General features: G+C 45.0%; 1 protein-coding gene across 4 annotated transcripts; it reads right to left on the reverse strand.

Moving 5' to 3' along the window:
* Positions 1-606: 606 nt before the first annotated feature.
* Positions 607-24,514, reverse strand: STAM2 (signal transducing adaptor molecule 2). 4 transcript variants are annotated; one of them, XM_066323200.1, is made up of 14 exons: positions 24,241-24,513; positions 16,154-16,238; positions 13,365-13,440; positions 12,932-13,027; positions 9,792-9,938; positions 8,838-8,907; positions 8,294-8,480; positions 7,487-7,581; positions 6,983-7,062; positions 6,713-6,800; positions 6,264-6,318; positions 5,247-5,400; positions 4,111-4,268; positions 607-3,376 (listed from the first exon to the last, which is right to left on the reverse strand). In XM_066323200.1, the coding sequence occupies exons 1-14, from the start codon at positions 24,278-24,280 to the stop codon at positions 3,184-3,186; spliced, it is 1,524 nt and encodes a 507-aa protein (XP_066179297.1). In that variant the 5' UTR covers positions 24,281-24,513; the 3' UTR covers positions 607-3,183. The 4 variants fall into 4 exon arrangements, with proteins under 4 accessions (XP_066179297.1, XP_066179296.1, XP_066179298.1 ...); XM_066323199.1 differs by having other exon boundaries at positions 6,983-7,065; XM_066323201.1 differs by lacking the exons at positions 7,487-7,581; positions 8,294-8,480 and having other exon boundaries at positions 24,241-24,514.
* Between the last annotated feature and the right edge of the window lie 1,973 nt (positions 24,515-26,487).

The raw sequence follows: 26,487 nt of genomic DNA on the forward strand, positions 1-26,487 counted from the left end.
AAGCTCCAAAGGGCTGTAAAAAAAAAAACCACAAGAAAGATGGGAAGCAGTGACTGATGTGTAAATGACAACTTTTGGGGCTCCTTTCAGGTGCTTTTGTGTCCATACACAGCCTCAGCAGCAGGATTAAGGCCCAGGAACTCATCCTGATTTTTTGGGATGAGGCAGAATTCTCAGGTGTTTTTTTGTGTCCATTCACAGCCTCAGCAGCAGGATTAAGGCTCAGGAACTCATCCTGATTTTTTGGGATGAGGCAGAATTCTCAGGTGTTTTTTTGTGTCCATACACAGCCTCAGCAGCAGGATTAAGGCTCAGGAACTCATCCTGATTTTTTGGGATGAGGCAGAATTCTCAGCCATGATCACAAGACTCTGAGCAGGGAATTCTCCTGGGTGTGTTTGTTAACAAACCTTACTCACTGCACAGACACCTCGCAGTGCAAGCACGAGCAGTGCCTGGGAGTCGTTGGAAAAGATCAAAAACAAGGGCAGAAAATCACCTTCATCTCAGGAAATAATCCCTGAGAGAGGCCACAGCATCGAGGGCCAGAGTCCCACAAGCCCAGGGCCATCCCCCACCAAAGAACACACCACAGCACTTGGAAGGTTTCAATAATCTGATTTTTAACATTATTTCTGGAGCCAATTGGAGAGACAAAGCGTGGGTGACATCAGGTGACAGAGCACACGACCCCTCAGACCACTCTGGGGTGACAAACTGAACAGACACAACAGGTCCCCAGCTCACAAGGAAGGACATGGATCTCATAGTGATATTTAACACCCATGAAACAAAAAGATCACATGAAAAGTCTCCTTAGAAAGTCGCCCAGGTTCCTATGTTAAGGGTTCATATGAAAAAAAGCAGGAGTTCTCCACCCTGAATTCCTGATAGAAAACAGCAGGTAGAAACCTAAGGTAGAAATCTGGAGTTAGAGAAATCCTTTGGCAGCATGTTCAGTTACAATCAGGCCTTAAAAATAAATATGATCATGTCTAGAAGTATGAAGAGAAACACCAACCCCCTTCTAAATACACTGGTTTTATAATAATTAAATTATTTTACACTATCTACAAGTTGCATATCACGGAGTTAGGAGTAGAAGAGGTGACAGAAGAACAAATCCTGCTTTTAGAAAAGTTCAGGCATGTGTGGAGCTGTGTAGAAAATCTCCGACAAATGAGTATATACATTATTTATACTTGACAATTAACATCCTCCAAGCACATCTGGCTGGCTCAATTGAAGATTTCTCTTGGCCCAAAGCTCAGAATCCAAAAAAAAACCTCCCAGAATTTAAATTTCCTAACAAACATGGAGAAGTCATAGCAAGAGAGCGAGGTTTAATTCGACCCCAAACCAACTTGGGGTGAAGCAAACTCCGACAAATAAAAGCTCCAAACGATAAGAATTTGGAACAGCAGCATTGAAATAAATCAGTTTTCCTCAAAAGACACAAGGAACAAGTTCTCAAAATACTTCAGTGTTGCCACGTGTGTCATTTGTACTGAGCTACTTCCAGGGGAAGGATCAAGACAAATTAAAGTCATGTCCAAAGGAAAGATAAAACTCTCCTTCCAATTGCACACATTTAAATAAAAAGTGATTTAAAGAGCAGGTGCTGAACACTTTTAGCATGAGGCTGCAAACATAAGGTCAAGACAGCAAATAATTAAATAGAAGGGAAAATAAATGGAGGAGGTGCTGAGTGAAGGGTGGGTTTTGTCACTCAGCAGCCAGAGAACTCCAGTCTGGGCTGAGATTTCTACATCAAAAATGCTTATTTAGACATCTGGGAGCCTCCTGCATTTAATTGAGATGTTTTTATCAGTAATTTGCTTCCATTATTTCCCCAAACTGAGGATTATCACTCACCAGAGGTGGTTAAAGGCAGGATAAATGTGACCATGCTCCGCTGAGGAGGTAAATAGGAGGATGAAGAGATTTTTTTTTTTTTCTTTTCAGCAGTTGAAACAAGAAAAAGAAAGCAAGCCCATTTTCCCAAAGGATAATGCAGTTCATGTGCTCCCTTGGACAAACCCCACCCTTTAAAAAGTGCATCAGGGAAGAAATTGTTGGATTTCTTTCCTCACCAAGTGCCACGTGTGCCGTGCTCTGAGGCAATCCCTCCTCCAGGGACAGGGCTCTGGCTTTCCACGTGCACAGGAGCCCAATCCCACCCAGCAGCACGTGGGATGTGCTCAAATCCCCCTTCCCCAACGGTGCAGGAGCTCCTCTGGGCTCAGGGCTTGTTTAGACATAATCACAGTGGCACAGAGAGGAGATCCAAGAGAGGCAGCACCCTCTGGTCCCATCAAGACGATCCATGTTTCCCCTTGGAAAAGAAACAGATCCTCAGAGTCTTCAGCAGCTCCAAACCTTCTCCAGCCCCCTCCTTCCCAATTACAAAGCTCCTTCACTTCTACATCCAGCCAGAAAGGAAAACTGAAGAGAGATTCTGTGCAAGTTCCTGGCTCATGGAGTGCCCACACAGGCAGCTGGGAGCATCCCCTGCCTGCTCTTCCCAAGGAGCCTCGTGCTGGCAGGGCCACCTCTGCCAAGACACCAGGAAAACTTGGTTTTCCCCAAGAAAAACACAGCAATTCTCTTGTGTTTTCCCAAATACCGAGGCAGCACTGTTAAACCCCTCTTTTTCTCCTGTTTCCACAGGGATGTGGTCCTGAGTGGCAGAGTTTCCTCTTCCAGCTGGAGCCAGGGATCCCTTGGCGTGTCCTTCAGGAAGGGGACTCCCAACTGCAGAGATTCCCTAAAGCCACTGGGACAGAAGGATTACAGAAGACACCAGAGGAGGCAAAGCAACAGCATAATCTCAGCATCCTCAAGCTTCCAGAAAACACATTGGAAAAGAGAATTATTTTGGGACAATCTTTCAGAGATTCACAAGTGGCGTTTCCTGAAAGCGCAGGGAAGGAAGGAAAAAAATAAAAAATAATAAAAAAAAAACCAGAAAAGGGACTCGGGAGGAACGGGGAAATTATTTTAAACCATCCCTTAATCTAGTTCAGGATGCAAAAATGCAAATAACCATCAGAGCTGGTGCCTATTTTTACTCTGCATCACCCTAACGTGGTGAGTTGGGCTGTTGGAGAGGAGAACGGACTCGGATATCCACGGCAGGGACTCCCAAGGATGGCTGGGTCACCACTCCTCCATCGTGGCCCTTTAAAGCAGAGGCTGCTGATGGAAATTGGTCTGCTGCTGGAGCAGGGAGTGAGCAGGAAGAGGCACGGGGTAAGCTGGTCCTTGGTTGCTCTGGAATGCTGCCATGTCCACGGCCATGCCCATCTGGTGCTGGGGGAAGGCGGCAGTGCCGGTGACACTCGGGACACTCGGGAAGGGCTGCGGCAGCTCGGGGCTGTGGGGACACAACAGCAGCCACGCTCACAGGGACAGCTCAGGGCCAGCCTCTGCCCTCCCACACCACCAAGGGACAGCCCCACAGCGAGCTGGGAGCTGCCAAAATATGTACGTTGGAAAAGAACGCGACCAAAGTGGTCATTTTTGAAGGTATTTTGTGTTTTGGCGGCTGCAAGAATATGGGTTTTTTACGTGCATGCTCTCAACTTAAATCAGCTCTGGCCTGGCAGTTCCCCTCTTGTTACTCCTACATGTTAATAACCAGAGTTTCCCAGGAATTCAATACTTTTCATGCCTGTAACATAGGTGTTTCCATGCCTATAACATGGCAATTTTTTATGGTTTTTGCAGGAAAAACGTTGTCACCCTCAAAATCCTTTTGGGCAGCTCAATAATTCTACTACATAAGAATTATCTTTTACATGAGAATAATCTTTTATTTTTTAACTTACCCTTTCTTTTCAACTTACTCTTTAACTTACTCCTACTATTTAATTTTTAACCTTCGGTGCTGAGTGCTTAAAGCTGAGGTCAGAGGTTCCTTTTCAACCTTCCTGGGAAGCCTCCTGGTGCAGGATGAATTTTATCCAGAATAACTCTCTCAGTGCTCCCTGGTTCAGTAAAATGGGTGTTTTCCTCTAAAAACGAGGTGTCACTGAACGGAAATGCCACGAGAACACGCAAAGTGACAAAATTGCTCCCCCCAGGAAGAAGAATTGGCTGGATCCATACCTTAAATAAGCAGCTGGAGGTGGCTGAGTGGCTGCAGAAGTGATGCTCTGAGGCACAGACCTCACCTGAGCCACCTGCTCCGGGGCCAGGCTGTATCCTGGGGACATGGACACCCCCTGGATCATGTAATTCCCACTGGGAGGCTGCACAGGATACGACTGCAAATCAAAGCAAACCCAGGAGGATTTGGGCCTTAGCACACTTTGGAATGAACCCACCAGAATATTCTAAAGCTGGAAGCAAAAATCTGCGGTTTCTTCACATTCTGGTTGAAATAATGCAAGATTCCCTCCAAATTCAGGTGGCACAGGCTGGAGCTGCTGGTTGGATTTGGGATAATCAGGTTAGTCTCAAATAAAGCCCAGCATTTCTATGCACCAGTCTTGGGAGGAAACAGCAAACTCCAGTTGCCTTTTGGCTTAAATTACTTTGTAACCTCCAAATATAATGAATTTTCCGTCGTTACAGGGAGTTAAGGACACAGAATTACTTTTAACTGACATATTTTCAGATCTAGCAGTTGCTATGGCAACTATTCTTTTCCCACTGAACAATTAACATGAAAGTAAAATTCACTTCAAGCAAAAACCCCTCTCATTCTGTGCTTTTTGAAAATCTCTGCTTCCCCTCCATGTTTATTCCTCACACCATCATTAGGGACAGTGTAAAACAGTTTGGAGCACAGATACAGCGTGTTTAGAACTGATACAAAATGTTCATTTTTCTAAGGGCAAAAGGAGCTAAAAGCAGAGTGCTTCTATATTTAGCAAAAAATACACTTGGGATTAATACCCTGATATTCCAGTTCCCTCCCATCCCCACCATTGGATAAGAAGGGAACATTTTACTTGGAGATTGACATGACTCACAGCAAGAATATCCACCAAGCTGCTGCAACACCCAGTTCCAACTGCAAGAAATGAATTATGGAAGGGATCTTTGGGAATTTTCAACAGTGGCCAAGCAAAACCTTCTGTTCTAGTGCATAAATCCCAATTTCTTGCAAAGGCAATGTCATGAGTTCCCTTCAGTTTTGGCTGGGAATTTTTTTTTTTTTTTTTTTTTTTTGGAGAACAGGGCTAAGTAGCAAGGAATTTCCAGATTCCAGGGAATTTCCAGATTCCAGGGATACTGACCTGCACAGAGACTCCAGAGGAGGTGGGTGGGAATTGTGCAGGGTGCTGGAGTTTGGAGTAGGCTGAGTACATGGGGCTCTCATTCATCAGTTTGTTGTAGAGCTCCAGAGCTTCCAGAACCTTCACGTTCAGTTCGGATAACTCGGAATGTTTCCTGTTCCAAAACAAATGCAGAGGGCACTGAGCTGCTGGGACAGCTGTCATGGGCAGGAAAGAACAGGAGGGAAAAAAAAAAGCAAAAAAAGCTCCTAAAAGGTCAATTTTTAACCCATTTATATTGAGAAATTGCTGTTGTGGGACTGGAAGGAAAATCCAAGAGCTGCACGAGCACTGCTGGCACCAAAGCAGCAATTCCCAGGTGGAATTCCCTGTTCTTTTCACCCCTAAATATCCCCAGGAGTCACAGAATCATGGAATGGTTTGGGCTGGAAGGGACCTTCCTTAAAAGATCTAATTCCAACCTTCTGCCACAGGCACCTTCCACTATCCCAGAGTGATCCAGCCTGGCCTTGGGCACTGCCAGGGATCCAGGGGCAGCCACAGCAAATCTGGGAATTCCAGCCCAGCAGGAATTCCCAATTCCCAATCCCCCACCCAAATCTCCCCTTTCCCAGTGGGATCCATTCCCTGTGTCCTGTCCCTCCAGCCCTTGTCCCCAATCCCTCTCCATCTTCCTCATCAGCTCCTTCAGCCAAACCTGAACAGGGAGAGGTGAGGAAAACATGGAATAATAATCCCCAACAGACTGAAAACTCCAACCTCCAGACAGGCTGGGGGAGGCTACGGTCACAAAATGCCAAAAGAAAAACGCATCCATGACCTGTGCAGTGAATTTTGGGAGAGCAGCAATCAAACCTCAGTGAGCACACTCAGAACTTGGTATTTCAGCATTAAAAAAACAAAGGTAAAGCTGATAAGTTTTTCTCGCCAGGTTTTCTAGCTTAAGAGATGAAAGTACCAAAAGATATAATTAAAACTGCCCAATGTGAAGGAAATCAGTGAAGAAATTGTGCTCACCTATCTATCTCTTCTAGTTTTTCATCTATCATTGGACCCATCTGCTGGCAGATATCTGTGAAGACAAAGTGTTGAGGCAGTTGATGTCTTCTTGCACAATTAAATGTTTAAATGCGGCCAAAAATATTTTATCCAGCTACAGTAAAATAAATTGCTTATTTATTTCAGGGATTGGTCGATGGATCTTGCAAAGCTCAGTTATTTTACAGAGCTGGGAGTTATGCAAATGACTCTGCTAAACATGGAGCTGGCTTGGAACTATTAAAAAAAATTCAAATTATCCCCAGAGCCCCACACTCCCACGGTGAAGTAAGTGTTCTCCAGCACTGTTAGTACAGAGCACAGCTCCCCTCAGCTTAAAATAATCACAAAGAACTCCCAGCTCAATCCACAAAAGGTAATTGTGAGAAGAAGCCATAAAAAAAGAGCTCATTTAGTGCTGCAAGTACCTTCTGAGTCGAGGAGATCTGGAGAGTCAAGCTTTAAATCCGTGGGATCTATGCTCTGAAGGACCTGCAGTGTTTTATCCATCTTGTCCTGAAAGGGGAAGCCAAGGTGATGAACTTTGATTTCTCAGCCGTGCCAAGACTGGTTTAATATTCAAATAAAAGTTCTTTAGAGACAAAGAATCATCTGCCAACGTTCAGCACCCAAAGAATGGAAAATGTTTGTTTTAAATTGTTTTAAAAGCAATATTTTGTTTGAAAGTGGCTCCATACCTCATCAATATAAACTGGCTCAGGTTCTGCTTTCTTAATTTCTTCTGCAGTGTCCTCAGGAGCAGAGATTTTATCCACAGCTGCTGAAAGAACAGAGATGAGTTTCTCTTCTCTCTGTTGCTGTGATAACTTTAAACAAACATTTGCTCCTTGTTATTTTTCTGTGTGAAAAGACGCCGTGACATTTGAAATGGCAATTTGCTGGATTTGTAAATATGCTGCTGACAAGGAATTATGGTGAATCAAACCAAAATCCTGTCACAGAAAACGGTAATAACTTAAAAAGAAAAAGAGAGGCAGAAATTAAAGTGAGTTACGGAGTGATCTGTGCTTGATTGTTTGAAACAAGGGCAGGATGTCTCACAGCTCTTTCCTGGGGCTGATAAAGGAAATTATTTTACTGCTGGGCTAATTAGGATTGCAGCACAAAGCTGCCTTTGTGAAATAATCCATCATTTCAGCCTTTGTGAAATAACCCATCCATCATTTCAGCAGGTAACTCACCTGCCTCGGGCTCCACAGTCAGGTCAGAGGTGACGAAATTGGATGGGAACAGCCCCACTCCTCTGTGGTTCTCCCCTTTCCACCAGTTGGCATCACTGGGGGAACAAAGCAGGATGACACAACTCTGGGGTGAACACAGCCAGGGCATATTGGGGGGTTTTATTGAAAACCTGAGGTTCAGAGATGTACTTGGTGGGGTTTTTTTAACCAAAACTCCGAGATATTAAAAGGGAATAATAGAATGTTTTCAGGGATTAGCACAAAGCCAAACAGGAGCTGGAGGAAAGGGGAGGGGAGGGAAGGAAAAGGAATCAAGAGATCACTGAAAATGGAACACAATTCATCAGTTCTTTACATTGATTACTTGCCAGCCTTTTAAAGCTGTATATATCCCTATAGGTGTTAACAACAATCATTATTTTAGCTATTTTGAATCAGCTTTATTCTTGGCAAATGTGATTCTTGATAGCCAGAGGTTTAACAATTGCTGGAAGCAGATGGAATGTGGTGCCAATGCATTTGATGTCATTATGTCAGACAACCAATTAAGATTTATCTTCAAAACTACAAATGGGATGAAATACTCAAGGTTCTCTCCCTGCACTAAAAAATGATTTGAGGTGAGAAACCAGGAATTTGGGAAGATGAAAGGAAGAGGAAGGGATGTGAGGGAGGGCAGAGCGACAATTACATTTCTGTGGGGAGAGGGGGGGAAAAATAAAAACAGGCATCAGAGGAAAAATGTGCTACCCTGAGGAAACAACAGTGGTGGAACCAAGTCAGCTCCACCTGAGTGTGATATTGTACCTGTCATCCAAAACAAAAATAATTTCTCCACTTTTAAAGGTGAGCTCATTGTCCTCGACAGCTTCAAAGTCATACAGAGCTCGCACCTTCCTCAGGCTCTGGGGGTTCTGTGGCATTTCTGCAGATGGGTACAAGGATTTGGTCTCCATCTGCTGCTGTTTCTGCTCTTGCAAAGACAGTTCAATAGCTGCAGGAAGGGCAGAGAGGAAAAAAGAACAAGTTGGTGGGGTTTATCCCTGGAGACAAAGCAGTTTGAACCCTTGATTTAGCAAAAAGAGCTTTTATTTAAACAAGGTCTGTACCTGCTGCTGTAGTATTGGGAGTTAATGTATAAAATAATGTGTGATGGGGGGGAATGTGTCATACCCCAAATCCTCATGGATGAGGGAAACAAACACCTGGAAATCCACAATTCCACACAATTCCCAGCCTGCTGTGCCCTTGATTTCAAGTCTGTGCAGCAGGAAAGAGCCCAAATTCCCTTTTTCCTGATTTTTAACACAACTTCTGAAGTCTAACCCAAGACAGGAGACAGAGAACTCACCTTTAGCTATATCCTCATCTTCCTTGGATTTACTGGATGAGGAGCCATTCTTAGCAGCACTGGTGGAAGCCTGCAAAGGTGGCAACAACACAGGGACAAATGAAAATCAAATCTCCAGAATTATATCTATTAAAAAAATTAGCACCAAGTTGTTCCTGAGCAGGTGGATTATGGAATCTAGGTGATCTCCTAGAAATAAAAATCACCACTCTTCAGGTTTTGAGGTTTTTTTCCTGTTTTCAGCAGGGAAAAAAAAGTCAAATAAATAATGAGCGTTAGTTGAAATAACTGATTTTTATTGAAATAATTATTTTAGTCGTATTTATTACAGTGAAGATACTAATTTAAATTACTCTTTCCACCTTTATCCTCCCTTCAAGAGAGAAGAGGCTCCAGTTGGGAGCTGCTGATTTAAATCCTACAATTCTCCCCAGCAGCAGAGTGAAATCATTCCTGGAGTTTTCATTCCCACCAGGAACTGCATTTGGGTGCCAGTGCTCAACTCTTCCATGTTTCTGCCATATGTTTTACACATCGATCAGATTTAGAAGTGAAAACATCTTTGTGGAGGAAGGAGGGGTTGTAAAAGTTAAAAAACTCACAGTGTTTGTAAAAGTTTAAAAAAAAAAAAATCCTCTGCGTTTCATATAGAGGAAAGTAAATTTTGTGTAAGGAGATTGTAACAGAAATGGTCATTTCAGTTTTCAGGACTGAATAACATGGAAATATTTAGAAGTGTCAATAATAAAAGTCAGGAATAATAATAAAATAAAATTAAAAAAACAACCACCACCTGGTATCATATCTGCTGTTAGATTAGGAATAAAAACCCACCCAAGTGAAAAAGAAACCACTCCAAATGCAGGCTAACTCCTGACACAGACAGGAAATGGGGATTTGGGGAAGGGAAATCCCAGAGCTCGGGATCCAGCACTGTCCCAAAGCAGCTCTCACCTGGGATCCTGCTGCAGGAAAAGTGACCCCTTCTTCCTTCAGGGATTTGATGGTTGCAGATATTAAACTACATTGTGGGTCTTTCTGGAACTCTTCTGACCACTCCACCATGAGGCTTTTTAGCTTTTCACACACTTTTGGGTGAGCCTGGAAAACAAAATTGGGTTAAAAGGGATCTTTGAGCCTCAAAATGAACAGGAAGACGTCTTACCAAAGTTGTTACCAATCCCATTTTATTAGGAATATTCTTAATTATCAGTAATTGTGTAGATTGAGAGGATTTAGTGAGCAGAGTGTAGAATATCTGACCTTTTATACCCTGATGTGATATTGCAGAGAACATGCTGAGCTCCTGGAGCACTAATTCTGGAGAAATTCAGGCTGCCTACCCCACTCATCCCCAATTTCTGCCTCTCTGTGTTACTCACCCTCCATTTAACCTCCATTTTCTCTTCATTCCTTCTCAGGTGTGTTGTTTTCCACTTCCCAACCACAGGAATTGGTCTGATATAAGCTCCTGTCTTTCCCTACAATTGATGCTACAGGAAATCTTTTCCCTACAATCCATCTTTTCTGGCCTCTGCAGTTTCTCCTCAGATGCCAGGGACAGCTTTGTCCCAGCTGAGAGAACCTCACAAAACCTTCATCTGTGTCTCCTTGAATCAGCTTTTCCCACAAAAAAAAGGAATTATCCAGAAGGATAATCCACAGGGAGAGCTTCTATTCCCCAGCTGGGAGCTGAGCTGCAGGGACAGCCTGCTAAAGGAAGAGAATTTCCTTGGAGTGGGGACAATCACAGATCAATTCCTGCTCTGCCTGGAATTCCTGAGGCTCCCACGTTCTTCTCCCCATCCTGGCCCTGGGACAGGATTCCCAAGCCAAGGAATCAGATCACACTGAGGCCTGGGAGGTCGGCGTGGGCTGAGCACTGCCAAAACTGGCCTCCAACCTGCATTTCCCTCCAGCACAGGGTTTGCTGGGCTCAGGGTCAGCACAGAGACCTCTGTCACACGTGTCTGAACTCGTTTTCTCTTGGAGGGGAAGGGAAAAGCACAATTTTATCCATTATTTCCTCCAAGGGGATAAAGGGTCACTAATTCCCAAGAACATAGAAATTGTGCTCCAGAGCCCATCCCTGGGTGAAATTCCAGGATTCCTGCCCACCCCTGGGTGGATCCCAGGATTCCTGCACACCCCTGGGTGAAATTCCAGGATTCCTGCCCACCCCTGGGTGGATCCCAGGATTCCTGCACACCCCTGGGTGAAATTCCAGGATTCCTGCCCACCCCTGGGTGGATCCCAGGATTCCTGCCCATCCCTGGGTGGGATCCCAGGATTCCTGCACACCCCTGGGTGAGATCCCAGGATTCCTGCCCACCCCTGGGTGGATCCCAGGATTCCTGACACCCCTGGGTGGGATCCCAGGATTCCTGCACACCCCTGGGTGGGATCCCAGGATTCCTGCACACCCCTGGGTGGATCCCAGGATTCCTGCCCATCCCTGGGTGAAATTCCAGGATTCCTGCCCACCCCTGGGTGAAATTCCAGGATTCCTGCACACCCCTGGGTGGGATCCCAGGATTCCTACACACCCCTGGGTGGGATCCCAGGATTCCTGCCCACCCCTGGGTGGATCCCAGGATTCCTGCCCACCCCTGGGTGGATCCCAGGATTCCTGCCCACCCCTGGGTGGGATCCCAGGATTCCTGCCCACCCCTGGGTGGGATCCCAGGATTCCTGCCCACCCCTGGGTGGGATCCCAGGATTCCTGCCCACCCCTGGGTGGATCCCAGGATTCCTGCCCACCCCTGGGTGAAATTCCAGGATTCCTGCCCACCCCTGGGTGGATCCCAGGATTCCTGCCCACCCCTGGGTGGGATCCCAGGATTCCTGCCCACCCCTGGGTGGATCCCAGGATTCCTGCCCACCCCTGGGTGGATCCCAGGATTCCTGCCCACCCCTGGGTGAAACTCCAGGATTCCTGCCCACCCCTGGGTGAAATTCCAGGATTCTTGCACACCCCCTGGGTGGATCCCAGGATTCCTGCCCACCCCTGGGTGGATCCCAGGATTCCTGCACACCTCTGGGTGAAATTCCAGGATTCCTGCCCACCCCTGGGTGAAATTCCAGGATTCCTGCCCACCCCTGGGTGAAATTCCAGGATTCCTGCCCACCCCTGGGTGGATCCCAGGATTCCTGCCCATCCCTGGGTGGATCCCAGGATTCCTGCCCACCCCTGGGTGGATCCCAGGATTCCTGCACACCCCTGGGTGGGATCCCAGGATTCCTGACACCCCTGGGTGGGATCCCAGGATTCCTGCACACCCCTGGGTGGGATCCCAGGATTCCTGCCCACCCCTGGGTGAAATTCCAGGATTCCTGCCCACCCCTGGGTGCTGAAGGTCAGTGTTGATGGACTCTGGCTAACGGGAACAAAGGGAGAACTTTGGAGACCTATTTTTGCCACAGAAAGGCAGAAACACAAGAGCTGTGAACTCATTTTGCTTCCCAGCAATTTGATTACTTTCCTTAATTGCTCTGCTCAGCCTCTGATGATTGCAGGGCTCCCATGGATCTGAAAACTCCTTCTGAAGCCATTAACCAGCTTTGCCTCCAACCAGAGCAATAATTAGGGAAAAGCTGTTCCTGCTTCTTCAGTTCCCCACATTCAGATTTAGATTGACCCCAACCATCTCAGTCTCCTTTCCCTGGTTATTTTCCTCATTCAACATTCCCAGAATCTCCAAGAACTAAAGAGGATCGTCTGTAGCTTTATCCTTTCCTTTGTAAAAAATGTCATTTCACTTCCTCATCACTCTCCCTTTCACTTCAGCCCGGGAATTTCCTTCAAGCCTAATAAAAACTCTCTCCAAGAAAAGCTGCACTTATCACGATCAAATTAATGGAGCTTAGGAACAGAGATTTTAATTAAAACTGCTCATGTAATTTTGTAAAAAAATTGCAGGATTATCAGCTGCCAGCTCTTCAACAGATTATTTTTGCAGAGTAAAAATTACAGAGATTTCAGTGAAAACACATCACACCACAACTAGAAAATGGGTATTAACTACAACATTAGTTTGGAGAAGTTCCCAAAATAATCCTCCCCCCCCCAGGAGTGAAGGCTCTAAAATAATTACCTTGTTGATTATAGCTCGAGCTTCAGTGGCAAAATCCCTGGAACACACTTCCAAGTGGAAGATTTTCCCACAGTTTGAGACACAGGCTCCTAAAAGCTGACAGCAGAAAGATAATTGGGAAAAGGCAGGGAAAAAAAATTAGTGCGAATAAAAAAAAAAAATTAGTGCAGATAATCCAAAATAAAACGTAAATAATCCAAAATAAAAGGTAAATTCAGCGTGGACACTGATTTACTGAGGGTAATCAAGATATTAATTAATTGATTGATCAGTAAGTATTGAATTGCTGCATTCCAGGAGGGTTTTTAGGGGGAAATTTGGGGAGTTACTCACTGTGAGAGCTTGCAAAGGGTAATCAAGACATTAATTAATTGATTAATGAATTGCTGCATTCCAGGAGGGTTTTTAGGGGGAAATTTGGGGAGTTACTCACTGTGAGAGCTTGCAAAGCCACGTGGGGAACTTTGTGGTTCATTCTCTTCATGATGGCTTTAAGGCAATCCTTGGCTCTGCAGAGGAACAAGAAAATTGAGGAGAAATGGGAGTGACAGGAGCTGTGCAAGGAATGAGGCCAAACCTCCACCACAACTGAGCTTACGGCGCAAAAATGTCACCAGGCCTGAGTCTATTGTGCAAAAATGTCACCAAACTTGAATTTATTGAACAAAAATGTCACCAAACTTGAATTTATTGGGCAAAAATGTCACCAGACCTGAACTTGTTGAGCAAAAATGTCATCAAACCTGAGCTACTTGAACAAAAATGTCACCAAACCTGAACTAATTGAGAAAAAATGTCACCAAACCTGAGCCTATTGTGCAAAAAAGTCACCAAACCTGAGCTTATTGAACAGAAATGTCACCAAACCTGAGCTACTTGAATAAAAATGTCACCAGACCTGAGCCTATTGTGCAAAAATGTCACCAAACCTGAATTTATTGGGCAAAAATGTCACCAAACCTGAACTTGTTGAGCAAAAATGTCATCAAACCTGAGCTACTTGAACAAAAATGTCACCAAACCTGAACTAATTGAGAAAAAATGTCACCAAACCTGAGCCTATTGTGCAAAAGTCACCAAATCTGAGCTTATTGAACAGAAATGTCACCAAACCTGAGCTACTCGAATAAAAATGTCACCAGACCTGAGCCTATTGTGCAAAAATGTCACCAAACCGGAATTTATTGAACAAAAATGTCACCAAACCTGAATTTATTGGGCAAAAATGTCACCAAACCTGAACTTACTGAACAAAAATGTCACTAGAACTGAATTTATTGAACAAAAACATCACCAAACCTGAGCCTATTGTGCAAAAAAGTCACCAAACCTGAGCTTATTGAACAGAAATGTCACCAAACCTGAGCTACTTGAATAAAAATGTCACCAGACCTGAGCCTATTGTGCAAAAATGTCACCAAACCTGAATTTATTGAACAAAAATGTCACCAAACCTGAACTTACTGTGCAAAAATGTCACCAAACTCAAACTCTCATGACTGGGCAGGAATTTACCACTTTGTTTGTCCTCAGCTGGGTGTTGGATTGGAAGAAATTCCCTTTTTTCCCCCTGGCATTCCACATCCATTCCCAAAAAACTGCTGCCAGGCCAGGAAATGAACCAGGCAATGAAAGAACTGTCCCCAGATAAAGAGATGATCCAATAAATGGTCATTTTAGTGGCCACTGGATTGAATTCCCAGCTCTTGGATCCCCTTTTTTCCACAGCCTGGAGGACACAAAAGATTTTTGTCATTTGTTGCAGCCCAATCTGAGGTGAGTGGAGAATAATAAATTTTAAATTTTAAATGCTTCTGCTGAGGGTTTTCCACACTTTAAATGAGCATTAATGGCTGGCAGGAGCTGAGGCACATCAAAGGCTTCATTAACACTGATCTTTGGAACATTTAAAAACATGGAATCTTAAAAAAAAAAAAAAAGGCTGATGCAGCATTTTTTAAAAAATACTATCACTGGCAGATACTTGAGCTGCTGGATTAGCACAGCCCAGAAAAGCCTCTGTGCCAGAAAAATATAATTAGTCCTAATATTTTCATCTTATTTCATGTACAGACCATGCAACAAAGTCAACTCAGTTATTTTAAGCTGTGTTTTTCTTTGGGGGAGGCAACAACCTTCATGATTTTCAAGGGCAGAAGGGGAGAAAATGAATTATTAGACATTAAATTATAACCAAAATGATATAAATATTATCTATATAAATTATATAAAATGATATTAATAACAAAATAAAATTATAAACAAAATGGAATAATCAGAAATTAGATTATAATTAAAATTCAGAATTTAGGGTTTTGTTTTCTATACAAAAACACCTTTTTAGATTTAATTATGCGTTTTATACGCTTCTATTTCTGCATAGGTGATTTTTTTAAAAATCTCTGCATTATTTTACAACATCCCTTCCTCCAAAACCAGATTTAAAACTGTTCTCTCTACAAGAGTCTTGTGGCACTAAAAAATTTAATTTTTAATAAAGGACTCAAAGGATATTTTTTGCCTTCAGGACTGAAGATTCTCAGATTCAGCAGATTTGCTGTTATTCCTTGTGGCAAGTGATCAATTAAAACCAAAACCAACCAACCAAAAAATCCCCCAATTTTAATTTTAAATACAACTGCTAAAAATTCTGAATTATTTAAGAATTCTGCCTATGCACTAATTGAGGTTGAATTCCACACTTAAAAGATGTTATCACTCAAAAATTCAGGAAATTCTTCTGGCCTCTACAGAACCACTGAAATTCCATTTATGTTCCACTCAGGCTAAACTGATTCCACGTGATTTAATCCCTTTTTTTTTTTTTTTCCCTTTTTCTCTCCCATTCTTCCCAACATCCCAACACAGAAATCTCATAAAAAGCCCCTGGTCTTTGCCAGGTGTTTTTCTGCACAGAAATTATTTCATTTTCTCCTCCTGGCACAGTCACTTCCCCAAATTGATGCCAGATCATTAAATATGAATAACTGTGCTGTGCCAAACTCCAGGAAAAAAAACAACCAAACAAAAAAAACCAAACTGGAATGTGCTCAGCACACACAAATTGCTCTGCTCAGAATCATGCTGGAACATTTCCTTTGCAAGGATTTCCAAGCCAACTGGGTGTTTTTGGGAAGGTTGAGCATTTTGAGATGTGTTTTCTGTGACATTTCCTTGCTCACAGCAGCACAGAATTCCCTGGAATGCTGAGGCTCAGCTTACCCATTGGGAGTGCTTCCAACTCTGTCACAAATATCCATGATAAGCCCCCAGTCCTCACTGGTGTTATATTCATTTGTAGCTTTCTCTGGAAAAGGAAAAAAAGGAGATTTATTAAGTGATTCATTCCTTCGGTTCAGATTCCATCAATAGAATGCATCCTTAATTAAGATTTCATGGCTCCATGGAATGATTTGGGTTGGAAGGAACCTCCAAGCTCATCTTGTTCCAATCCCTGCAGGAACACTCATTCTATAGATTAATTAATAAGGCTTAATGGTATTTATTTGTGCTTTTCAGTTCTTATTAGCCAGGTTATTTCAATGCCATGTAAAATCCTGCAGTTTGAGTTAATAAACAGCAAATGAAAGGTTTTATTGCGTTTGTTGCTTCAAGATGAAGTTTTAACCAAGTGAACTCAATTTTATTTGGGCTGCTCAGCAGAAGGATTTCCACAAAGGGAACACAAACACAGCACCCACCAATGCTCCAAATCCCTTTTTTCCATCCCAAAGATGGAAATTTGGAATTCTGGTCACAATTTATCCTCACAAACTGGAATATTTACTAAGAGGAAGTAAATATTATTTTGAAACCACAAACCACCTTCAAAATTTATCCCCAAAACGATAGAAATGTTCAAGTTTCTTTTAAGTGCATCAACATTTTAGGACGTGAATAACAAAGGAATGGATGTTGTGGAAAATAAATGAGTGCCCACAATTTTAAACACTTTAAAAATTTTTTTAAAAAAAAGGAAAAACAAGCCAAATCAGCCTCTGGAAGCTTCAGATTCCCTGGATATACAATCCCTGAGTAGTGAAGAGATTCCCAAGGAGATCCTGAAGTACTTCCCGAGGATCTGCTGAAGTTTTCCTGAGCCCTGAGTGGAAATGATAACCAGCTTTTCCTGCCATGGCAGAAACAATCCCAATTCTTCCAGTGGCAAGAGGAAGCTTTGATGTTTAAAGGCTTCACCAGGAAGTTGTCACCTCAGAATTATGGAATTATTTCGGTTGGAAAAGCCCTCCAAGGTCATGGAGTCCCAGCTGTGCCCAAATCCTCACCCTGTCCCCAAGTGCCACCTCCAGGAATTCCTGGGACACCTCCAGGGATGGGCACTCCAAACCTCCCTGGGTAGTTCCAATCCCTGAGCTCCCTTTCCAGGAAGAATTTTCCCCCCAATGTCCAAAACTGGGATTTCAGGGACGTTCAGGGCTCCTTTTGTGTTGGTGCTGTGAGGGGTTTGGGGCTGTGGGGAACAGGAAATGTCCCTGCCAGAGGGGCTGGGGCAGGGACACCTCTGCTGCTGGCCTTGGCTGGGATGGAGATTCCCTTCTGGGAAAAGCCTTTGGGATTCTGGCCTTCAGGAGCCCAGAAATGAGGTTGGAAAAGAGCCCCGAGGTCATGGAGTCCCAGCTGTGCCCAATGCCCACCTTGTCCCCAAGTGCCACCTCCAGGAATTCCTGGGACACCTCCAGGGATGGGCACTCCAAAGCTCCCTGGGCAGCCCCTGAGCTCCCTTTCCATGGGGAAATTCCTGCTGCTGTCCCCCCTGAGCTCCCCTGAGGCCGTTCCCTCTCCTGTCCCTGTCCCCTGATCCCAAATCCCCCCTGGCTGTCCCCTCCTGGCAGGGATTGTGCAGAGCCACCAGATCCCCCCTGAGCTCCTTTTTCCCTGCTGATCCCTCACCCCACACCTTCCCCATCCCAAAGCAAGCTCAGCTCCCCCCACACCTCACCCCAGGACTCGTCCCTGAGCCTGCACATTCCCACAAGGAGCAAAGTCCCTTCTCCTGGATCCCAACAGTGCAGATCCAAACCCTGTCCTGGCCCAAACTCTCAGGGATCTGGAAGGTTCCCTCCCTGAAGAGCAGCTGCTTTTCTCCCTCCCAGGAACAATTCTGAAGGATAACTCTTTCCCAGATGCTGAGACACAGACAGAGCTGAAGAAACAGATGTGGGAGGAAGCATTTTCCATGATTTTTTCAGCACAGCATAACCTTTAAAAACATGGAATGACTCTGCAGCTCTCCAATTAATGAAGGAACATCAGACTTGAGATCGAGTTTATAAAAACAATGATAAAAAGCAAAATGTGCAGCTTGGGGTGTTTTTATAAAGAATTCCAAGTCCAATGAATCCCTTTTCTCTGGCTGAGCTCCCTGAGCTGCTCTGCTGCACGGTTCCAGGAGAATCCAGGAGAGGGGAGAGCCCTCAAAGGAGCAGCTGGGAAGGGGCTGGGAATTGTTTGCTGCTCTCACTGCCAAAAGGAGAAATGTCTGGAGAGCTCCTGCCCCAAAGCCCTGGCACAGCTCTGCCAGGAAAGGAGGGAATGCTTTACAACCCAGGGAAAAATCCTCAGGATCGGCCCTGATCTGTACCACACACCAGCCAAAACCTGAATGGCATGGGATCACTCACTGGGAGGGACCTGAACCCAAATCCACACCTCCCACCATCCCAGATTGATCCAGCCTGGCCTGGGACACTGCCAGGGATCCAGGGGCAGCCACAGCTGCTCTGGGAATCCCAGCCCAGGCAGGAATTCCCAATCCCCAATCCCCCAGGCAGCCCTGCCCTCTGGCAGTGGGATCCATTCCCTGTGTCCTGTCCCTCCAGCCCTTGTCCCCAGTCCCTCTGCAGCTCTCCTGGAGCCCCTTCAGGCCCTGCCAGGGGCTCTGAGCTCTGCCTGGAGCCTTCCCTTCTCCAGGGAACATTCCCAGCTCTGCCTGGAGCCTTCCCTTCTCCAGGGAACATTCCCAGCTCTGCCTGGAGCCTTCCCTTCTCCAGGGGAACATTCCCAGCTCTCCCAGCCTTTCCAACCCTCTAACCAGGTTCACTGCATTATTATTATTATTATTATTATTATTATTATTATTATTATTATTATTATTGTTTCTTTTCTCTTTGTTTTTCCCCAAGAAGGGACGGGCAATCCACAGAAATAAGCCCCAAACCCGAGGGAATCAGCCACTCTGAGCACTGAGCCAAGTGTGGGAATGCTCAGATCCTCCCTGGTCCCATCTTTCCCTCAGCCTGGGCTGGTGGCAGCTCCACCTCTGCACCTTCAAACTTCCACAACATTTTCTTATTTCAGCCCTGAATTCCCTCGGGACAGGTTGGCCAAGTAAGACCCGGGTTAAAAAAATCCAGAAATATGCTAAAATACACCATTGTTTCTTCACCTGTGTCACTTTCTAGGCAAGAAACAGAAAATGAGCACTGATTTAGCACCAAAAAAATCACAGCTCGGGCACTTCCAGCAAAAAAAAAAATTTCTGCTAAACCATTTTAGCATATTTTTTAATTATATATATATATAAAACTATATAATTATATAATTATATCTAGTATCATCACTAAAATCAACTTTCCTTGCTCACTTTGCCCATGAAGGGAAATAAACCCTTTTCTGCACAGGAATAATTCCGATTTTACACAAAACACGGAAGAACTTTTTTATCAAAAAAAAGTATCAAAGAGATGGAGGTGAAACCCCAATGCTGTTTTGCCAGGAGATAAAAGCAGAGATTTAACCCCAAACATCTTTCCTTTGTCTGCCTGGCCTCTGTAGAGTCTAATTAGAGAATTCCAGCTTGGGTTTAATTAGAGATCTCAGCCAGGATGAACCTGCAGTGACAGGGCAGCCCTGCCTCTAATGATCCCTACTCGTGGTATTATTACATCCTAAAAAAACTGAATTAAAACAGATGATTCAAATAATTTTTTGCCATACAAATCCAGTTAAAACATTTTTTAAATGCCTTTTTTTTTTTTTTTTTTTTTTTTTTTTTTGCTTGAAAAGTGAATGTTTTGTTTCATCGAGGCCAATAATCTGGAAAGGAAATAATTTCATTTGTTTGTCCAAAAAAAAAAAAAAAAAAACCCAACAAAAAACCAAAAAAAGCCCCAACAAACAAAAAACCCCCCAAAAAAACCCCCAAACCAAACAAAAAAAAAAAAATTGGAAAGATTTGAGAGGGATTAATAGAGATTATATCCCAGAGCCTGGAAATACCAAGATGAATGTAAACAACTCTTAATTTATGTCAAATATATCAATTATATTAAATTATAATTTCGTGCTTATTACATAAAATATAAAAAATATCTTTTGTAATATAAAGAAAACCAATAACACTGAGGCTGTGGTACCTTAAAAATATTTAAGGCATGATGGGAGAGCAGAGCAAAAATAATCTCAAAGAATGAGAAAGAAGCATCATAAAAATGGAGGCTCAGAAATTAGGAATTTTAAGCAAAGGCTGGAAAATATTGTCAGTTCAAGAAGAAAAGAAACACCCAAACAACAGTAAGGAAAAAAAAAAAAAAGGTCTAATTAGCTTTTCTTCAAATTTTTATCCAAAATTTTATCAAAAATTAATATAAAAATAATATTAAAAATTAATATTTGCAAGATTTTAGCCTAAATGTTGAAGACAAGAATTATCCCCGAGAAACTGAGGAGGAGTGAGAAATAAAAATTTGATGTTTACAGGCTTCACCAGGAAGTTTTCACCTCGGAATTATGGAATTATTTACATTGGAAAAGACGTCCCAAGGTGGTGAAGTCCAAGCAGGTCATAAAGCAAACATTAAAAAAATAAACAAATGAATAAATACAAATTAATAGTGGAAAAATAGTGGGAAAATAGTGGAAAAATGGAAGAAAAATGGAAAAAAATGGAAAAAAATGGAAAAAATGGAAGAAAAATGGAAGAAAAAATGGAAGAAAAATGGAAGAAAAAGAAAAAAAAAGGAAGAAAAAAAGGAAGAAGAAAATGGAAGAAGAAAATGGAAGAAGAAAATGGAAGAAGAAAATGGAAGAAGAAAATGGAAGAAGAAAATGGAAGAAGAAAATGGAAGAAGAAAATGGAAGAAGAAAATGGAAGAAGAAAATGGAAGAAGAAAATGGAAGAAGAAAATGGAAGAAGAAAATGGAAGAAGAAAATGGAAGAAGAAAATGGAAGAAGAAAATGGAAGAGAAAAATGGAAGAGAAAAATGGAAGAGAAAAATGGAAGAGAAAAATGGAAGAGAAAAATGGAAGAGAAAAATGGAAGAGAAAAATGGAAGAGAAAAATGGAAGAGAAAAATGGAAGAGAAAAATGGAAGAGAAAAATGGAAGAAAAATAAATTATCCAAAAATGAAAATGTAAGGGAAATGCAAGGCCTTGGGGGCTGGATTAGGGAGGAAAAAGGAATGAAATGGAAAAGATTCTCCTGGAAAAGATTCCCCTGGAAAGCTCAACAGCTGGGAGCAGGAGGAGGAGGAGGATGATGCTCAGTTCTGGCACGGGAGGACAAAGTTCAAGAGCTCCAAAAGGCAACTCCAACCCTGGAATGAAAGAGAAAAACTTCCCAGGGACACAGGGAATGTCCTCATCCCTGTTCCCAGCAATCCCTGGAGCTCTGCACTGCACCAAAAACACTTCCCCAGGCCTGGGAGAGAGGGCAGGAGAACAAAACTCCAAAGGAACCAGGCTGCTGCAAGGGGGAAAAGGCTCTGGAAAAGGACAAAGTTGGGAAAACAGCACGTGGACTCTGACCACATCCACACAGGAAAGTTGAAGCTCCCAGAAGTTTTTTTTTTATTATTTTGGAGGTTTCCTCTCCAATAAAAGCAGGCACATTCCTCCTCCTCCAGAGCAGAGTTGTGATGTGCAGCTGTGGCCAAAGCACATTCCAAGGCTCTGCTCAGGTTTGGAATCACAGCAATAAATCCAGCTGTGGCACGGGGAAAAACAGAAAATAATTAGAAAAAAACCCCAAATACTAGAAAAATAAGAGAGAAAAAAAATTTAAAAGGAAATAAAACTTAAAGGAAATGTAAGCCCTTGAGGGGGTTAGGTAGGAAGAGGAGCTTTTTTTTCCTTTTTCCCCACAGTGTTCCAAGGAAAGATGAAGATGGATGAAGAGGCAGCTGGATGTGCCCCATTGCTGCAGCCAACAAAAGGCACCAAAATTCCCAACTCAGCACTCCCCCAGACCATCCACGTGGGATAATCTGATATTTTACATGGTCTCATTTACAACAGAATAATGACTTTTTTTTAAGCTTCTATTGACAAAATTTTCCTGGCAGAGAACTTTAAGATTTAACCCAAATAATTCAAGTTCCTATTCTGTTGTACTAGCTAAATTTCAATAAGTGATAATAATAAATTATAAATGATTAATATTAAAATATAATACACTGGGTAAAGTTTCAGAAACTGGAAGCAAACAGAGGCCCATTTTTGAAGTTCTGCAGCCTGGGAGCCCTTGAAGCATTTAGGTTTGTTAAAGAATCCTGCAGAGTTCAAAAATAAACCACTTGTACAAATCCACCAGTTTGAGCCACATGAAATGTGAGTGTGGCCAAACAGCAAAAACTGCACCAGGGAACTGAAACCAGAAACAGAAAAATAAGTGATAAATAAACCAAGAAACTAGCTGAGCTTCTACAAACAAAACAGAGATTGTGCGGCCACTAGATCTCTTCCATTTGGTGACAAAAATCCCAGGAATGTTGAATTCTTGTGTTTCCTAAAGCTGAGCCCGGTGTCTTGCTTATTCCACTCCTTTTTTCCTCTTCACCACTCAGAAGAGACGTTGTGTAACAAAAGAGTGACACAGAGCACGAGTTTAACACAGCACAAGTCAGGGCAGGACACAAAACAAAACAACTGAGTCACAGTCTTCACCCCAACCCCAGGCAGGTTTTGTAATCACTGGACCACAGAATATCCCGAGCTGGAAAAGATCCATGAGGATCATCCAGCCCAACTCCTGGCCCTGCACAGACACCCCAACATGTGCCCAGTGTGCTCCTGGGGAAGAAATCACCAATAAAAGGATAAAAAGCAGCTGATCTTACAGCAGCCACAATTCCCTGAATCCCTGCAAACTCAGCAACACCAGGGGAAGGGCAGGAGGCACAGAGACACCTCAGACACGCTGGGAAACTTCAGGAGTCAGAGCAAAACGGGACACAAAACATTCCTTGATGCTGCTGAGGGTGAGGAAGAGAGGGACCCGGTGATGTTTTGCCCAACAGAGCCCCCCAAAAGCAGCCAGGATGTGTCAGGAGCAGCCAGGGATGCCCTGGAGCTGCAGTGCCCTGGGCTCACCACAGTGACAGGAGGAATCTCAGGATTATTTTGGTTGGAAAAGCCTTCCCAGACTATGGAGGTTGTGCCTGATGGCCACTTTGTCCCCAGAGCAGAGCTCTGAGTGTCACCTCCTGGGACATCTCCAGGGATGGGCATCCAAACCTCCCTGGGCACTTCCAAGGCCTGAGCTCCCTTTCCATGGGGAAATTCCTGCTGCTGTCCCCCCTGAGCTCCCCTGAAGCTGTTCCCTCTCCTCCTGTCGCTGTCCCCTGATCCCAAATCCCCCCGACTGTCCCCTCCTGGCAGGGAATTCCAGAGAGGGAAAAGATCCCTCTGGATCCTCCTTTTCTCCAGGCTGAGCCCCTTCCCAGCTCCCTCAGGAATTCTCCAGCCCCTTCCCAGCTCCCTCAGGAATTCTCCAGCCCCTCAGTGCCCCCCGTGTCCCCGAGCTGTCCCCAGCCCTGGAGGTGTCCCAGCAGTGCCAGCACAGGGACGGGCACTGCCCTGGGGCTGTGTCACACCGGGGCTGGCACAGCCCAGGGGTCTCTTGCCCACCTGGGCACCCCTGGGCTCGTGTCCAGCCGCTGTCACCGGCACTTCCCAGGGCCTTTCCCGGTTTCCCGGACACTTGTCCCAGCCCGGAGCACTCCCCAGGTGTGACCCAGGTGTGACCCAGGTGCCCTGGCCTTTGTCGGCTGTGGCACCACCGACCTCACCCCACGGTGCAGAGCCCTCAGCACGGCCACGTCCCTCCCAGCTCCGTGTCGTTCCCGAATTTCCCACCCAAACACTCGATCCCCTCCTCCAGATCAGCACCGGGCCCAACACTGACCCCGGGGCAACAGCGGGAGGGGAACAGGGAGAGGAGCAGAGGAGGAAAAGGAGAAGGAGAAAGACGCGGAGAAAACGAAAGAGGAAAAAGACGAGGAGGAAGAAGAGGAGGAAGAAGAGGAGGCAGGGGACGAAGAGGCCGCCCCGCCGGGCCCCGCCGCTCACCCACGTCCTGCTCGAAGGGGTTGGGGGCGAAGAGCGGCATCTCGGCCGCGCGGAGCCGCCGCCGCTCCCCCCGCACCCACAGCCCCGGCCGGAGCCGCCGCCTCGGCCCGCTCAGCGCCCGGGGCTGCCCCACCGCGCCCGACCGCCCTTCGCAGCGACTCCTGCGGCCGCAGCGCCGCCGAGCGCCGGGAGGAGCGGCCTGGCGGGGAAAGGGCGGAGCCGCCCCGAGGAGCGGCGGGGAACGGGGCGGGCGGCGGCGCCGGGAGAGCGGCCATGGAGTCAGGCACTGCTCGGGGCAGCCCCGCGGCGCGGGGGCCTCGCGGGGGCGGAGCCAACGGAACGGGGCGGGGCGCTGCGCGTGCGTCTGACGTCACCGCGGCGTCGTGACGTCACGCGCCGCCATGTTGCTGAGGGGGGGTCAGGGACTCGTCGCCGAAATTAAAATCGCCTCAGGGCGGAAATTGTGTTGTTTCCGTGCGTGTGAGGCGAGGAGTGCGGCTGAGGGGGTCAATTCGTCCTGACGTCTCAGCAGCAAGAGTTTTTTAAAAAAAAAATCAAATAAATAATAGTTAACAGTTGGAAAGCCTGAACAGTTTTCCCAGAGAGCTGCAGGGAGAAGGGGAGTGGTGAAACAGGGGCCTTCCTGATTGTTGTCAAACGTGGAATATGTAAAGGGTGTTCTTTGATGTTTGATCTTTGTAGGTTCCCAAGCCAAATCGACAAGAAAGGCGATGGAATCGGTGAAACAGAGCAGCCAGCGAGTGATGTGCAAGTGTCGGAAAAACAAATTACTGGTGGGTGGAACCGCCTTGTTAAATTCAGGCCTCCATCATCCTTCGGCCGTGTCAGGTGTAGGTGAGGCTGACCGAGTTCAGGAGGAAGGATTTCCGCGGGTGGTGGATGCAGGCAGTGCAGGATTTCCAGGCCACAAAAGGCGGCCGGCAGAACCCCCAAGGCAAGGGAGAAACCAGCAAACCCAAAGCTGTGGTTAAACCAGTGAATCCTGGCAAGGGCCAAGATCACAAGCCAAGAAACGACCTGAGCCTAAATAGGAGAAGGGCTGGGCACGGGATTAATTCACACGAGGAAGGAGAGAATCATTAACCAAGAGAAGAGAGGACGCTAATTAATTACCGGAGCCAAGGGACCGTGGCCAAGGAGATGATGGGATAAGGGGTTCTGGTGGGATGGTGGCAAACAGGGACATTCCGTAGGGAACGTGGCTCTGGAGGGATCAGTGACAGGACAGATTTTTGGGATGTGTGGTCCCCTAAAAACTCCACTTTATGGGCACACTTGAGCACCACCTGTCCCCATCCCTGCTGGGGGATCAGCAGGAGCTCCGAGTCCTCCTTCCTCCGAGGAACAACGTGCCTGTGGAAAAACTGGGATGAGTCAGGGATTGTGCCCAGCACCAGGAGCCTCTGGGATGTGCAGAGTCGCTCATCTTGGAGTGAGCCTTAGTCACCGTCCTGATGGAGTCACTGCATTACTCACTGCCTCTTTTTGAGTCATTCCCGAAGAACTTGGGAAAAAGTACGGCACAGTGCCCAGTTCTGGGAAAAGGGCAAGAATCTGGAAGTCCAGCACTAATCGTTTTAGAATTCCTAAAAGCTTCCTGTATGATTCAGTGATATTTCCCTGCCCACTCACCTCGAATTCCAGGGGCCACATTCCTTTCCTCGGCTGTAACGCCAAAGTGCAAGATTTAGAGACACTTAAGTTTCACTTGCATGTGTGAAAGTAGTATTTTTCGGCATATTTTATGCAGAGTTTTAATTTTTATATTGGAATTAAAAGAAATGGAATCACACACTTGAAGAATTATTATTATTATTATTATTATTATTATTGTTTATTAAAATTTGATTTGGAGAACACACTGATCTTCCTTCAAAAATGTAGTGGTTCATTCTTTTTCACGAAAACAGTTCCTATTTTTTTTTTTTTTGAATGTTTTGTACATCGAAACATTGAATTTTAAATCAGCAGTGATGCCTCTTGCTCAAAACGTTGAATTTTAATGATGCCTTTTGATCCTGAAATTCCATAAAATCACCAAGGTTGGAGGAAACTTTCAAGTTCAATGCGTCCAAGTGGATGGACTGTGGCTGAGGAGATGGTAGGAGTCCAGTTGGTGTATCTCAGGCCGGGATGTTCCACGTCCCTCCCGTTTTCCAGGAGCTCTGGATTTTCCAGGGATTCCGGCTGTCTGCAGGTGGCGCAGTTGCCTCACATTCCCGGCCA

This window comes from Sylvia atricapilla, chromosome 7, assembly GCF_009819655.1.
Source record: "Sylvia atricapilla isolate bSylAtr1 chromosome 7, bSylAtr1.pri, whole genome shotgun sequence".
NCBI lineage: Eukaryota > Metazoa > Chordata > Aves > Passeriformes > Sylviidae > Sylvia > Sylvia atricapilla.